Source organism: Otolemur garnettii, unplaced genomic scaffold (genome assembly GCF_000181295.1).
Source record: "Otolemur garnettii isolate 467f Iridium unplaced genomic scaffold, OtoGar3 scaffold00008, whole genome shotgun sequence".
In the NCBI taxonomy this organism is placed as follows: Eukaryota; Metazoa; Chordata; class Mammalia; order Primates; family Galagidae; genus Otolemur; species Otolemur garnettii.
The window spans coordinates 14,242,711-14,258,557 of NW_003852403.1; the positions used below are offsets into that span (position 1 = coordinate 14,242,711).

General features: G+C 54.3%; 1 protein-coding gene across 1 annotated transcript in view; it reads right to left on the reverse strand.

Moving 5' to 3' along the window:
• UNC5B (unc-5 netrin receptor B) overlaps nucleotides 1–15,847 on the reverse strand; it is an 85,388-nt gene that overhangs the window by 11,979 nt on the left and 57,562 nt on the right. Inside the window, exons 2-8 of the mRNA XM_003783585.3 lie at nucleotides 9,389–9,607; nucleotides 5,403–5,546; nucleotides 4,875–4,978; nucleotides 3,507–3,687; nucleotides 2,616–2,783; nucleotides 1,748–1,912; nucleotides 1,514–1,546 (exon numbers count right to left, since the gene is read on the reverse strand). Coding sequence (XP_003783633.1) covers nucleotides 1,514–1,546; nucleotides 1,748–1,912; nucleotides 2,616–2,783; nucleotides 3,507–3,687; nucleotides 4,875–4,978; nucleotides 5,403–5,546; nucleotides 9,389–9,607 — 1,014 coding nt within the window. The remainder of the gene's footprint in view (nucleotides 1–1,513; nucleotides 1,547–1,747; nucleotides 1,913–2,615; nucleotides 2,784–3,506; nucleotides 3,688–4,874; nucleotides 4,979–5,402; nucleotides 5,547–9,388; nucleotides 9,608–15,847) is intronic.

The window sequence follows — 15,847 nt, forward strand, 5'->3', positions numbered from 1 at the left end:
GCAGGAAGTGTGGAGGTGGGAGAAGCAGGGCCTGAAAGAGGGCTGTTGTGTAGAACTTTCTATGGTGACAGAATATTCTACGTCTGCACTGCCCTGTATGCAGCTGCTAGCCACCTGTGTTTATAGAACAACAGAATTATGGCTGGTACAACTACAGAACTTAATTTTTAATTTAATTTTTATTTTTTAGAGACACAGACTTGCTCTGTCACCTGGGCTAGAATGCAGGGGCATCACTGTAGCTCACTACAACCTCCAACTTCTGGGCTCAACTGATCCTCCTGTCTCAGCCTCCTGAGTAGATGGGACTATAGGTATGTGCTACCACACCCAGCTAAATTTCTCATTTTTTGTGTAGAGATAGGATCTTACTAGGTTGCCCAGGCTGGTGAATTTTTAAAGCTTGATTTTAATTAATTTAAATGTGAGCATCAATAGCCAATGTGGCTAGTGGCTGCCATACTGAACAAGCTAGGCAGAGCTGCTCCTCCTCCAGCTTCCTTTGGGAGCTCCAGAAGGCACCTGTCACACTTTCTCCTGGGGTCCTTGAGGAGCAGGTCTGCGTTCTCTGCCTGGCACCCTCCAAGCCCCTGCACTGGGGTCAGCACGAGACCGCGGCAAGGCAGAGCATGGCTCCCAGCCCTTACAACTGTCCACTTCTGCCCTCTACCTGTCCCCTCTATCTCTCCTCAGCAGCCCTCACTCTTGGGCTCCCCAGAGGACCCTGGCATACACCAGAGCTGTCGGAGAAGCCCCTCTGGGCTAGGCTTTCGCATCTCTGGAGGCTTCCTGGCTTGGCTCTGCCTTGCTGACCCTGGGCCATTTGTCTGGTGATTTATGTTCTCTAATCAGTCACCAGCCTGGCCCCCAGTGGGCTGGGCTGAGGTCCTCACTGCTGATTTTATGTTTCCACAATTATTTGGAAATTGTGGTTTAATTACCACAGGGCAATTTGCCGAAGCAGCTTTATTGCTCTGATGTTACTGCAGTGGCTGGGCGGCCCCTCGGGGCTGGAAGGCGAGCCCCTGGGGAACTGGCGCAGTAGTGGGCATCACAGACAACTAGGGAGGCCTGGCTCAGCTGCTAGGAGTACCAGTGAGGGGTACTGGGGCAGACTCGTGTGATGCTGCCCTTGGCCCTATACCAGAAAGGGAGACTAAGGGCATGGGGTTAAGAGCACTAGCTTCAGCCTTGAAAATATTGGATTTAAATCCTGGTTCTGCTGTATCCTGGCCGGGTCTTTAGCACGTCCATTCTCTCTGAGACTCAGATTCCTCTCCTGTAACAGGAGAGTCAGCAGGGTATCCTAAGGCCTTTCTGTCAGCCGGGGCTCTGCTGGCTGTCCATGGCAGAGGACACGGACACATCAGCATCAGATGCGAGGGATCCCAAGGGGCACGGGTATACGGGGGCACCTTTTACTGTCCCTACCATGTATCCCACACCCAGGAAAGCCAGCCAAGGAGAACCAGGGATCCCAGAGGAAAGAGGACAGCCATGAAATGGGACTTACGGTGGCTTTTGGGGTCGCTTAGAGTTTTCTTATCTGTCGAGGGAAATAAAGGGAAAGACAATGACACAGATGACAGGGAAAGGGTGTGATGAGATGATGATGTGATGAGTGGGCAGGGGCCCCGCAATCTGCTCTATTGCAGGCCGGGCACTGGGACCTGGGGCTTGGTGGGGGTGGGGCCCTTACCTGGCTTAGAGTCCCAACTCCCAGGGCTCTGCCTCCCTGAGGACTCACTTTGCATGCACAGCCCGTCCGTGCAGTTCTTGGAGTCCAACAGCATCCCGCTGCAGTCACGGCCTCCGTTCTGGGGCGGCGGCGCCATGCATTCACGGCTGCGCCAGTGGGCACACTCAGTGCTGCAGGCCGACCACTTGCTCCACTCCGTCCACGCGCCATCAACTGTAGGAGCATGGCACACAGGAACCCATGCATGTATACAGACGTGTGCACACCCCGTACGTGTATAGAACACAGTGACACACAAACATGTGTGTACATGCACATGTGTACATGCCGTGGCGGGGAAAGATGAACCCAGGACACATGGGTGTCACACAGGGAAATCCCCACCATAGCCACATGGCCCCATGTCAGGGAATAGCCAGGTACATGAAGTCAGTGACATAGATACAACCCCATACACATGGTTCACACGAAGACACCCCGGTAAAAACACCCCAGCATCCACAGGAACATATAACACAGAGATGAGCAAGGGTAGACGGACAGAGGAACACACACAGAGAGAAGGCAGAGGACGGTCAGAGGATGAGGGCTGTGTCCGAGCTGTGAGAGGCTCTCCTTGACCCTGGGTAGCTCTGAAAGCCTGGCCTGGGGCTGACGCTGAGAACCCTCTGTTAGGGAAAAGAGGCCACGCTTCAAACTGAAGTGCAAAGCTTCTGCCTGCCATCTCACAGTGGCCCTGGGCAAAGTGAGAGGTCAGAGCATCTAACCCAGAGTGGAAGGTCAGCTATGGGCCTGGGATAAGCACCTTCTGCTCCCCGTGCTGGGGACAGAATGGCAATCCTGGCTCTGGCACACACCACAGGAGGTGAGGTGGGGCTGGGCATGGGCAGTGTGCCACCTGGCCAGTGGCCCTTACCTGGGCACACGGTGGTGCAGGCAGTCTTCTGGAAGGCCTGGCCCTCACAGAAGGCACCTCCGTTGAGTGGGGTAGGGTTGGTGCAGGTCCGGGTGCGCTTCTGCCAGCCTCGGCCACAGCGGTTGGAGCAGGGTGACCACTCTGCCCAGCTGGACCAGCCACCATTCACTGTAGGGCGGCAGCTGTCACTCGAGTGTCCTGGCTCTGGTGCTTGCTGGCTTTCCAAACTCATCCCCCACCCTTGATGAGGACCCTCTGCTGAGGCTTGGGCCTGGCGCTGGACCCTCCTGACTTCAGGGCTCAGCACTCAGATACCAGCAGGCAGACCTGGACTGCAACTGTGAGCAACAGAGGGGACCCGGGAGGCCATTGTCTATTCCCTACCCCATTGTATGATGGCAAATGAAGGTCCAGAGGGGTCACCCTGTGAGTGATGAGGCCTGGGACTGGGCCTGGAGCTGGAACCTAGCACAGGGCTCTTTCTATAACTGTCAAGTGACCCACCCATGGGCCCATGGGGGCCACAGAGAGTAGCTTACAGGCCTGGATACTGGTCTCTACCTCTGCTGGGACAACAGAGGGGTTGGATATAGGGTTCTGACTGGGTTCTGTCTTAGCCCCCTGTCTTGGAGAGAATTGGGCCTTTTCCTTCAGAGATGGGGTGGGGGGTGGTGGTCTGAAGACGCAGGGAGGCTCTTGGCCAGGGACCCAGGAATACCTAACTTAGCCACTAATCTTGCAGTGTTGGGACCTTGGTTAATTCCTCTCCCCGCTGGCTACATCCTCCCCGCTGTCCAGGGGTCTTACTGGCCTACTAGTAGCTGGTATCAGGTGGGGCCTCCCTCCCTCCCTCCCTCAGCTGTGCCTGCCCCCACTGCGTGATGCCCGCACCATAGACAATGACTGTCGCGGTGGTGCTCCGGCGTTTGGCCACAATGTTCTTAGCCACGCAGGTATAGTTAGCTGTGTCCAACAGGCGGGCCTGGCGGATGATGAGGTTGTGGTCGATGGTGATCAGGAAGTTGGTGTCTTGGGTGGGATCAATGACGTCCTCGTTCTTGAGCCATTCTACCTGTAGGAGTGAGGATGTGGGTAGTGAGGGCCTGGGGCGTGCCCACCCACATCCTGGGGAGCAGGCTGCTGTGGAGGGGATGGGGCACATAAACAGAAGACTGGCAGTTGTACCTGGCTGGGTCCATACCCCTGCAGGGACAGTGAGGAAGAACCCCACAGGACTGGGCACTGTGCCAGGTATTGTGTAGCACCTTTGCCAACTGGCCTCAGTTGGGGCCTCAAGCTCATCACTGTTGTGAGTAGTACATGTGTCCTGAGAACAGGGCCTGGCTCAGGGCGAGTTGAGTTTAGCTAACCAAACAAGTGGTAGCTCATTGTCAGCTGCAGGCCCTGCTTTCTTCATTAACTCCTCCAACCAGCTCCACTTGCCAGGGCGACAGGGCTGGTGGGTGACCAGCAGAATGCTCACTGGGTCTGGCCAGCTTTGCCACATAGCTGCCACATGGCCACTTCCCCCTCCTAAGCTGCTGCCCAGCCATAGGACAGGGTTACAATGTCTACCCTGCAGGGCTGCTGTGGATACCAGTGTGCTTGGTGCCACATGAGTAGGAGGGAGCCCATGAGTGGCAGCTACCACACGGGTGTTGTCTGAGCCCCTTGTGCAGATGAGGGCTTGGGCTGGGGGTGGCTAAGTGAAGAGTGCAAGTTTTAGGGAGTGAGACAGGGCTGATCCCAATCTGTGAGCCTGGGCTTCCCCAGGCTCTTCTACAGCCCCTGTTCCACTGGGATCTCCAGGGCAAAGCTGAGATGTCCCCCAGGCCAATGTCTGAATCCTGGCTCCCAGTTTAGGGAGCATGTCTGAAGAAGAAAGAGTGGTAAAAGGGGACAGGACACTCCAGAGGCCGTGTGGTGAGGGGAAGAACATCAGTTTGTGGGGTAAGAATACACTCAGGCACACGGGTTATGAGACCCTTTGGTGTCCATAAACTTGGGACCCTGGGTTCTAGGCAGGGCAGGGGGAGGCAGAGGCTCTGCTTCATCCCTTGGGGTTATGTCTGGGGAGGGTCTAGGTATGAGCTGACAAGTGCCAAGTTCTACAGAAGTGGCTGTTCCTTTCTCTGTTTTTAGTTTCAAGTTTCCAGTCTGTGAAAGGGGGGTAGGGGGAGCTCCAAGAGACTAACAGTAAATAATATGTTACCCGGTCTCCGCTCCACCATGCCTAGTGCTGCCTATGTCCCTGCTCACCTCGGCCATAGGCACCCCTTCCGGTGGGCGGCACTGCAGGAGAACCTCATGGTCCAGGGGCACCTCCTTGCCCAGAGGCTCCTGATCGAAGTTCTTGCGCAGGTCTGGGAGAAGTGAAAAAGTCCCAAGACAGTCAAGAGGGTAAGGGGGCAGCAGAACTTGAAGTTCCCCAATGTGGCCACTAGGTGGTGGTACACACCAAGGGAGCTGCTGATGGGGCCACCTGGTCTTCACCAGGAGCACCTTCTCCTCTCCAAAGGAGGCCTCACTAGGAGGACTTGGGGCATCCTAACACGCAGTGACCCAGGATGGGTGAGGAAGCTGCCAGCTTCCTTTATATAGACATAAGTGGAAAAGGGCCATTAGGAATGGTGGGGCTGGCCTAAGGGCCCTCTTCTGAGCTGGCATCCCCATGCCTAGATGTTCTCAATTGAGGATGCTGGAGGAGGGGCCCACAGATGCCAAATTCCCTCTCCAGCACCCACAGGGAAGCGGAAGGGCCCCGGGGAGGGTGTCAGCGTAGCATACAGGCGATGCGGACGTAGGCCCGGCGACTCTTGGTGGTGCCTGCAGAGCTCCAGGCCACACACTGGCACCAGTAGTCCTCCAGCCCAAAGAGCTCCTCCACCTGCTGCCGGGAAACCTCAATCTGCACCTCGCGCACCCGCAGGCCTGGGGGAGAGAGAGCCGTCAGGGGGGCAGCTGGGGGTGCCAAGCTCTCTCCTTTCCACCCCGAGGCCTGTTGGCTCTTCTGTCAAAGTGCCTCTTGTTTCCATCAGTTGGTTTTGTCTCCAGTCTTCTGCCTCTGCTCCACCAGGGCCACTCCCTTGGACACTGCAAGGGTTAACACCAGCCTCTGTCCCCTCCAGCTCACCTCCCACCTGGCAGCTAGAGTGTCCTCTTCCAAATGCATAAACGGCATGTCGTTCCTCCCTGCAGAAGACCCTTTGTGCTGGATCTCAGCATAAGGACCCAGAGCCGGTGTGTGATCATCCCACTGAGGACCCTGCAGCCGTATGGTATATCTACTTTCCTCACCCACTTTCCCCACACTTCCCTGGGCACCTTCCAGTCTCTCACCTTCCCTGGCTCTGCAGCTGCAGGGCTGCTGCATATTGGTCCCCTGCATGAAACTCTCTTCTGCCCCCTCTATGCCCAGTGGACTCCCAGTGACCATCTGCTTTTGGCTTAGCCTTAATTCCTGAGTGAAGCCTCCTCCATTCCGTACTCAGCCCTCACAGTGCCACTTGGTGCTCCCACCACTGCCCTGGACAACTTGTCTATACAGTTATCATCCCTGTACCCGGCTTCTTTTCCTCCCTATTGCACTATTGCACCAACCACTCTCTAGACCCAGATTATTTATTGGCATGTTCAATGTATTTGTCTCCTGCAGGGGAACAAGGTGGGGCTTTGTCCGGCTTGCCACTGTGGCCCAGGGCCTGGCACAGAAAAGGGGCTCAGCCTGCATTGGAAGTATGACACTAACCTCTCCCTGGACACCTCAGGAGCCTGTGGCACTGGAGCTGGGGGTATTCCTTCTTCTTGGGAGCCCCCTGATCTCTCAGTGACCTGGGCACTCCCTGCACAACTGAATCCACCAGCTTATGGGGAGAGGAGTCCTCTATCACCCTCCCTCAACAAAGCCTTCTACACTCAAGAAAGGAGTGAATGTGCCTGGATTAGGGTGCTCATTTCAATCTCCTCCCCACGGCTTGGGGAGGGTGGTGAGGCCTTTCCCTCTAGGAGGCCTCGTTGATTTTCCAAAGCTTCCTCCTTGCCATGATGTGTTCTATCTCATCCTTTCATTGCACAGGCATTGTTAAGCCCCTTGAGGGCAGGAGTGCACAGAGTGTGGTACTGCGGCACAGTGGTTACGGGGAGGGTTGGATGGCTGGACAGGGTTGAATCCTTTGCTCCCCAGCTGCGTGGCCTTTGCTAAGTTACTTAGCCTCTCTAAACCTTAGTTCCCTCATCATAGTAAACACTCAGGGTAACTCTGCGTCATGGCAATTGCTCTGCCACATCACCCAGCCCAGGCTGGATGCAGATTTATTCTGGCAAGTCACTGGACCTCATCCAGCTTCTTCCTTTTACATTTGGAGAAACTGAGGCCCAGAGAAGGTAGGTGGGGGTAGCGGAGGTCAGCTGTCTGGTGTCTTGCCCAGGTTAGAGTTCTGTCCCCTAAACATGATGCCTTTGGACCTCTCCCAGTGTAGTCACTGCATCATCAGGGAGGGTGGGGTCCTGGCACTGGGGACCCAGACAGTGAGAACAGCCCTATCCTAATGGCCACAGAACTAAACAGAGGCAGCTGGTGGGTTGCCATGGAGGGAAGAGGCCGCTTCAGGGGTGTGTGGCTGTGCCTGCCCTTTGTGGCTGCCTGGAGGGCCAGTTCCATCTTCGATTCTGGGGGCCCAGATAGCAGGGACTTCTACCCCTTATTTACTGGGTTGTAAATCTGGGAGAGTGGTCCCTGTCTAAGGTTGCAGCAGTACCCAACAGCTGGACAGAGGGAAACCATCACTCAGGGAGGCTTGAGACCTTGTCCATGGTCACCAAGAAGCAGAGATTCAGAGACGGGAAGGACAAGGTCTTTGTTCTCCCAGATCACAACCTTGACCCAGCACCAGGTTGTGATCCCAAGCACGGCAGTGCTGGGAACAAGCTAGTAGATGGGCCTGTCCCAGCTGTGCTGGTCCCCAGCTGTGCTCCTCTGTGTTTTCAGGGCCTCAGAGGAGGGCCGGGGTCGGTTGGGGCTGGAAAGCAGGGGGCTGAAGTGGAACCAGGCCCAAGGCTGCCAAGGGAGCCCTGTCCATTATTTGCAGCTAATGGAGACAACAGTGCCCCAATTTCTAGGGCTGGCAGAGCCTGTGTGCCTGGTAGCAGGGGAGTAAGAGCCATGCTATTACTAATAATCACGGGGTTATTATTACTATTACTAATAAGCTGTGTGGGGCCCAGCAGGCACACAGCTTCCTTGCTTTGCCTGGACCCCCATGGCTGGCTTCTGATACAGGCCAGAGGGACTCAGGGGACAGAAGTTAGGACTGTTGTGAAAGACAGAGAGAAAGAGGCCAAGAAGGAGGACAGAGGAAACGGGCATTTATCGAGTGCACGCTGGGTCCTGGCACTCTGCTCAGCACTGCACATGCTCCGCCTCATTCCACCCTCACCAGGACATTCTGTTAACCCCTGAGTTTACAAAGAGAGGGGCTGGGGCTCAGAGAGGTTAAGTGACTTCCTCAGGGTCACACAGCCAGAGAGTGGAGGAGCTGGTAAATACAGTGTTTGGGCTTTCTATATTTGTCTTTAAAAAATTTCTTGTTTCATGTTTATATTTCAGGTGAGAACAAGACTCCAAATCTATTTTTAAAAGCTATTTTAAAATTGTGGTAAAGTACATATAACGTAAAGCTCGCCACTTTAACCATTTTTAAGCATATAGTCAGTGGCCTTAAGTACATTCTGGGGTGCGGTTTTAAGCCTGAGTGGTTCTGACATCTGTAAGCTTTTCGTGGCAAAACAGAAATTGGAGGAAGAAAGGAGAGAAAGGGAGATAGAGAAAAGGAAGAAAAGTGGGAAAGAAAGAAAAATACAAGGAAAAAGGACAGAGAGAAAAACATACAGAGATAAAAAGGGAGAAACGGGAGAAGAGAGGGCAGGGCTCAGGAGCCACCAAGCCTGGGGTCATCTGGGGCTCCCCTCAGCCGGCTGTCTGCCAGGGCACTAGAAGCGGAATGTCCTACCGCCCTGCCCTGACCCCTGGGCAGTGGTTTCCACCCCTGAGGGTTTCTGCATTGTAAACAGGGGCCTGGTGACCAGTGAGCCCCTCACTTAGACGAGGGGGTGCTATTGGGGCAGGCCCAGCCTCTGGGAGATGTGAGGAGACTCAGGACTCCCCACCCACCTCAGAAGGAAGGGGCCCTGTACTTTCTCCCTGTTCCTCGAGTTCCAGCCACTCTCCTTTTCCCCTCTAGATTGGGGCTGCAACCCAGCCCTACCTGTATGATATTTTTAACATTATTAACCTTTTATTTTTTAACCCCAAACAATTTATTTCTATACGGGAAATGCCGTATCATTATTGTGAGTGGAAAACAGCCTCCCGTTCCACAAACAGAAGGGACCTGTAAAAATAACCATGGCACTGAATTCTGGGTTGGCGCCATGGGGTGCCAGGGCTGCGGGACAGAGGCCTGGCCCCCTTTGTTAAGCAGGGATATCAGCAGGTGTCTGGGAGGGCTAACGAATCCTAGTTCCCTAAGCTAACTTGCTCCCTGAGGGGAAAGTGGAAAAGGACTGAGCGCTCACCAGGGGGTTTGGTGCTATTTAATGCGTGGCAAAGTGTCACTTAAAGCCAGGCTGGGACAGGTGGCCAAAATTTAGGAAACTGAGGCCTGGGGCGCCATAGCTCTGTGAAGTCTCACGTGGAGCCCAATCCCAGGACCCATGTTCCCCTGCACCTTTGGACCTGGGTGTCACGGGAGTGCCTGGACAAGCAGAGGGCTCACCGGTGGCCTCATCCAGGCCCTCCTGTGTGACATGGTCATTCTGGCTGACCCAGTCGCCGTTGCACTTGAAGTAGATCTGTGTGGCGGGGGAGGCGCGACAGCGCAGCTCCACGGGCTTGTTCTTCACGATGTAGGCATCCTGCGGCTCCTGCAGGAAGTGCGGCAGGGGCTCTGCGGGTGCCGACGGGAAGGAGTCAGGGAGCACCTCGGAGTCAGTGCCTGCAGGGGAAGGGAACACTGAGGCTGCAGGCTGGGATGCCCCCCTCGCTCCCTGACCCCCCCGAGGGCCCACCCCAGAGGAAGACCTGCTGGGATGTGCTCTGCAGCCTGGGCCAGGTCTGGCACTCCTGGGCCCCTGCATTTAAGAGCTCGGGCTTTAGAGCCAGTCCCAACTCTGTGATGCGGTGTGATTCTAGTTTACAGCTGGGGATACCAGGGAGGCCAGAGAGGTGAGGTGACCTGCCATGGGGATATCCCTCTGGCCCCCACTGTCCCCTGCACTGGCCCTGCTCCAGTTCTCTGTGGTGATGTCACAGGTAATGTGCTGGGGCTCGGCGCCTGTAGCACAGTGGTTACTGCGCCAGCCACATATACCCAGGCTGGTGGGTTCAAACCCAGCCTGGGCCAGCTAAACAACAATGACAACTGCAACAAAACAAAACAAAAATAGCCAGGCATTGTGGTGAGCACCTGTAGTCCCAGCTACTTGGGAGGCTGAGGCAAGAGGATCATATAAGCCCAAGAGTTTGAGGTTGCTGTGAGTTGTGATGCCACGGCACTCTACCAAGGGCAACATAGTGGGACTCTGTCTCAATAAAAAGGAATGTGCTGGAAGAGGGGCTGAGGCTAGAACTCAAACGGGGCTGCCCTCTGTAGCCCAGGATAGCCAGGATGATGAAGCTGAACCTGGAGATGAGCTGACTACACAGGGCTTGGGCTCCCTAGTGCACTGTCCCCTACAGGCCTCCTTAGAGGGGAGGCCTCCTTCCCAGCAGCCTCCAGCCAGAGCCTCCTCTGGTTTGTGGCTCTGATCCATCCCTTAACCTTAACCTCCTCTGCCTTGGCCAAATCCACGCCCTCAGCACCATGGGTGAGGAGACTTCAGAGAACATAGAGGGGCTGTGACAACAGCAGTCTCTTCCCAGAGGGGTCACATGGAAATCCTGGTCTGCCCGTGTCCCTGGAAAGAACAGCCCCTCAGGAGGGGAGACAAACAGGAAGGGAGGGGCCGGCTTCCACGGGCAGGGACGGAGGGGAAAGGCCAGGCCAGGCCTTTGGTTTACAATCCACTTGGGAAAACTGACTTTCCAATGCCAAATGCCAACTGCTCAGGTGGCTGGGGACAAACTGTGGGGGCTTGTCCTCCTCTGCTCACCAGAAAAAAATAGTGAATTAAGCTGTGGGGGTACACATGTCTGCCCAGCCCCTCAAGCCAGAGAGCCTGACTGGAGCAGAGGGTGAGGGAGGTGTCCCCAATAAGCCTGATGGCCACTGGCATCATGCACTTGTTCCCAAGTCTAGGAAGCCACTCTTGGCCCTAGGGAGTCCTCATATAGGCTGAGGGACCAAGGGGACCTCCTGTCTTCCAAGAGCAAAATGAACAAAACATGCCTGACCGTGTTTTCTTTTTGTGAACTAGGAGACCCTGCTAAGATGGGGCAGCTCAGAGAGAAAATGCACGAATTATCACCGGCTCTGGGCTTCAGGCTACGTAGTGTGTGTGGGAGAACTAGACAGAGCTGGGAGGGAAGGGGAAGCCAGCAAGGTGGAGTGACTCCAGCTCCCTCCAGCATGTTCTCTGTGCCCTTAATGCCTGCCTTATTTCATCTCTGAAGAGGGGAGGGAAGTGAGCACCTTGCCCTCTCTCTTTGCTGCCCTGAGAGGGGGCCTGGCACGGAGTAAGCACGTCTTGCAGCATCAAAATTAACTCACGCTTACCTAGCATCGGGTGCTATGTTTTCAGTACCTAAATATCTAATTCTCGCAACAACCCTGTAAGGTATGTTCTATTGGTCCCGTTTTAGAGATGAGTAAATGGAGGCTCAGAGAGGTGAAGCAACTTTATCCAAGGTCACACAGTTAGCAAGAGGCAGAGCCAAGGTTTAAACCTGAGAAACAGACTTTAGCTTTTGGGAAATTGCCCCAGACGCCACACTGCCCTCACGATGTAGCTCTAACATTGTGGGTGTATTCACACCAGAGAATCTTAACAGCACCCAGACACTGGCCAGGGCACGCTCATCAAAGGGCTGGCATCACTGTCCTTCTCATTTCAAAGTGAGGAAGCTGGAGACCATCCAAAGGGGGCCAGGGAGTTGCCCGGGGCCCCCTGTTAGTGGGCAGCTAACCTGGGAAGGGCAATGAGGATTCCTGAGGCCAGGCCAGGACACCCACGTCCCTTTGCCAGGTAGGGAGACAAAGTTCTCTGCAGGCAAACGGACAATCTCCTAGGGTCTGGGAGCTTGGGGAGTTGATGGAAGATGACACAGTGACATGATTACAGGTCTGGGGGCTGGACACTGGTTTCTAGTGGCCTGAGAGCTGGTCACTGTGTCTACCATGAGTTAGCCACTGTGGCCTCCCCACCAGGCCAGACAGCTCTGGGAGCACAGGAGGGAGCTGCGAGGGCTTCTGGGCAGCAGAGAACTGCTAGGCTCCAGGCCTACCTCCCCCCACCAACCTCTTGCCTATCTCAGCCTCAAGGTGATGAAGCTGACTCAGGCCTCAGACTCAGACCAGTTCTGAACTGGGCCTTTGCTGGCCCCGGGCAGCTTGTCTATGAAGTAGGGGGAGGGGACAGGCCTCCTATGGGGCCATAAGAAAAGGGACATGGGAGCCCGTGGTAGCACATAGTGTGCCCACTCCTATCTTCTAACCACACCTCTGCTAGGCCCCAAGTGACGGCTGCCCCCGTGCTCTGAGGCACTGCAGGCTGCATTTATGACTTGTTTTATAACCCTAATGCAGCTCATTTATAAAGCAGGCGCAGACATGACCGAGGAGAGCAAACATTAGAGACATCCATTAGTGCCGTGGGCCTGTGTCCGCAGTCCTGCCACCCCTCCCTCCCCGCCCTGCTGTTCATCTCAGGCCTGGCACAGAGATCTGTCTCTGGCCTGGGTGGGGACTTGGGCTGAGTACCCCCTTGGTGCACCCTGTCGTGTCCCCACACCCCAGGCACCCTGGAGGCAGACACGGCCAGGAGACAAAGATAAAGAATCAGAGGCTGACCTGAGATTCCTGCCTAGAGGGGCCACGGGTGGGCTGTGTACCAGCCAGCATGCAGTAGGTGCATAAAGAATGGAATTACCTGCAGGGTTGCGAGTGTGGGCAGGGGCCAGTGGACTGCTGAGCCTGGCCCCTGCCCTCTCTTCTCCTTGCTCCGGCTGGGGGCCAGTGGGTGAGGGAGGCTTGGCCAGTAGGCTCTGTGGGTGCCAGCTTAGAGGGAGAACACCCCACTCTTGGGGTTCCTGGATGTATAATCTGCCAATCTCTGCTCAGAGGGTGTTTCATATTAACTTGGTGAGCCCCATGATAACCCTAGAGAGAGATGCCCAAACTGTTCAGTTCTTTAGTGTCCTAGTAATTTTGTCATGGTATCCCAAGGCCAAAAATAAATTCCTAATAGGAACTCACTAAGTAATTAGACCCAAATAGCTTCATAAGTCTTTACATCCTAAAAGCTTAGAATCAATAGAAAGAAAAAAGAATATTTTTATCCCATTCCTAAATAGGCACCATGACTTACTAACGGGGACGTGTGCACCCACTGGGCACTGTGCAGCTTCTCCAACTTTGGAATCAGAGTAGACACCGTCACCCTTACTGTTGGTTGTGGGGCATTCCTGAATGCTAAAATCCCAGCTTTGCAAAGCTATGGTGCCAAATAAAGGAAAGTAGAGTGATACGGTGTTGAAACAGTGAGTACCATGAGCTAGTAGTCGGAGTGATGTCTGACAGCTGTCCAGTATTGCTGTGTTCCTTTTGAAGATTATAAAATATCCCATAGTGGCCCCTGCGAATCTGTTGTGGCATCCTGGGGTAACGCAGCACACAGTTTGGAAACCACAGCCCTTGCATTTAGATACTATTTTTAGCCCCATACTAAACAGACAAGGAAACTGAGACCAAAAGCGTTTACATAACTGGCACAGGGCTATGACACTAGTGAGTAGCAGAGCCAGGGGAGGTTATCTGATGCTAGAATCTGTCTTCTGAACTCTCTGAACTGGAAATTAGCATTTATGTACACTCTGTACCAGGTGCTTTCAGCATTTCATATTATTTATTCCTATCTTCCCATTTTATAGATGAAACACGGGGCATATAGGGACATGAAGGGTCACCTAGCCAAGGGGGAGGAAGCCAGCCTTGAAGCCATATCTCTTGACCCCCTGCCATCCTGGCTGCCCTAGAGCTGTCCTTTCTTGGCTCCATCTTTATAGAGGAGCAACTCCTGGGAAGGGCTCCCCAGACGGCCACATCGGGATGGATCTCCCGCTGCAGGAAACTTTCTCACATGTAGTGGCCCAAGTTGTACAAAATGCAACCTACCGTTAAAGCCATACAAGAATGATATGAAGGATATAAGAAAGCCGTACAAGCTATCTCAGGATGAAGGTAAGAAAGAGGAGTCGTCCCTACACACATCACTACAGCACAAGCTCAGGAAAAGAATGCCGCTGAAGTCAGGAGGCCGGAGTTGGCATCCCAGCTGGGGGCTAAGGCACCCCATGACCTTTTCTCCCTCAGGCCTTGGAGTTCCCACCGCAAAATGAGGAGGTTGGCATGAAGTCAGCCTCCCAGGCCCTAACACTTTCAGATTTTAAGACCCCTGAACATGTGTGAAAGTGTCCTTCTGAGTCAAGTTTTTCTTCATAAAGTACATGTGCTTATAATAGGGTTACCTTTTTTGCCATTTGGTATTCCTGGCTTAAAAAGTCAGGACAGGTTAGGAGCAGTGGCTCATACCTGTAATCCCAGCAATCTGGGAGGCCAGGGTGGGAGGATCACCTGAGAGTAAGGGTTTGAGGTTGCAGTGAACTATGATGATTCCACTGCACTCTAGCCTGGGTGACAGAGCAAGACTCCTCCTCCCACCCTCCCCCTCTCCAGAGCATGGGTGGAGCCCAGGGAAGGAGGAGGGGGACCGACATGGTGCTGGGCTCTCCCAACCATGCCCCAGCTGCCCCATCCCAGGCCTTTGACCAAAATGACCATTAGCATCTCTGGATGGAAGTTCCCATGGGTGCCATTCAAACTCTCACTTCTAATTTGTCTTTACCTGCCTATATGAGGACTCTATGGGGGTTACTTGGAGAGCCATTTCATCTCACTGGACATTGCCCATCCAATCTCAACTCACATACCTACAGGGATGGCGAACTCACCACTGCTTTTCTTAACCAGGCTCTTGTTTGGACAGACCTAACAGTTGGTAACGGCTTCCTCACTTTCAGCTGCAATTTGCTATCTGAGGTTCCAGCCACTGCTTAAACTCTAACATCTGAGGTCACACGGAACAGTGTGCTTCTTTTTTCCTGTGATGACTTCCCAGTCTCCAGAGGCTGCAGCTTGCCCTTCTCATCTGTCTTTCAAATATTCTCTAAGACACAATTTTGTACCCCTCAGCTCTATCCTGGCTTCCTTACGGACAAGTTCTATCTTGCCACAACCCACTTAAAATGCGGGGAGGTGAGGTGCCCAGGGTGGGGTCTAGTGGGTGCCTTCCTGCTTCTGGTGAGTATATTTACAGCCAGGTAGCTTGGCTGTTTCACAGTTTTGGCAGCTACTCCTAGAGGGCAGCGAACACATCACGCCCTTCTTGGTGTCCCCCACCGGCATCCAGGACAGGGTACCTGCTTGGGAGGGAAGTAGAGCTTACAGGACAGCAGGCCCTGTGCCCGTCTGTAGGCCTCTTCCCAGGGCTGGGGCTGGGCTGTGTCCACAGTGCAGACACAGACTTGTTTAATAGGTGCAGAATCTGAGCCACAGAATGAACAGGAAGGAGTGAGGGCTTGGGAGGTGAAGGAATAGCCTCAGGTCAACTGTAAGATGCTATATTTCCCAGTGTGCCCTTCCAGAAGGGAAGAGGAAGCAGCTTAGACACTGCTGAGTGGGATTTTGCCACCATTCCTGGGGGAGCCAAGTGGGGTTCTGCAACCCTTACCGTGACCCTGAGGCTGGGGCCCATGTCAGATGGGTGTGCGGCACAGCAGGCTGCCCCCGAGCCAGCAAACATGGCTCAAATCCTCAAATGCACCAGGAGACCTTGGGCAGGTTGTTTTACCTTGCAAGACCTCAGTTTCCCAACCTATATAAAAGGAGCTAGCAGTTCCTGCTCTGTCAACTTCAAGGTATTGTTGTGAGGATCCACTGAGCAAACAGGTGTAAATGCATGTATGCTTGATTAACTGGGCAGTATGTGCGCCAGGAAGTGACAGCAGGCAGGAACTGTTC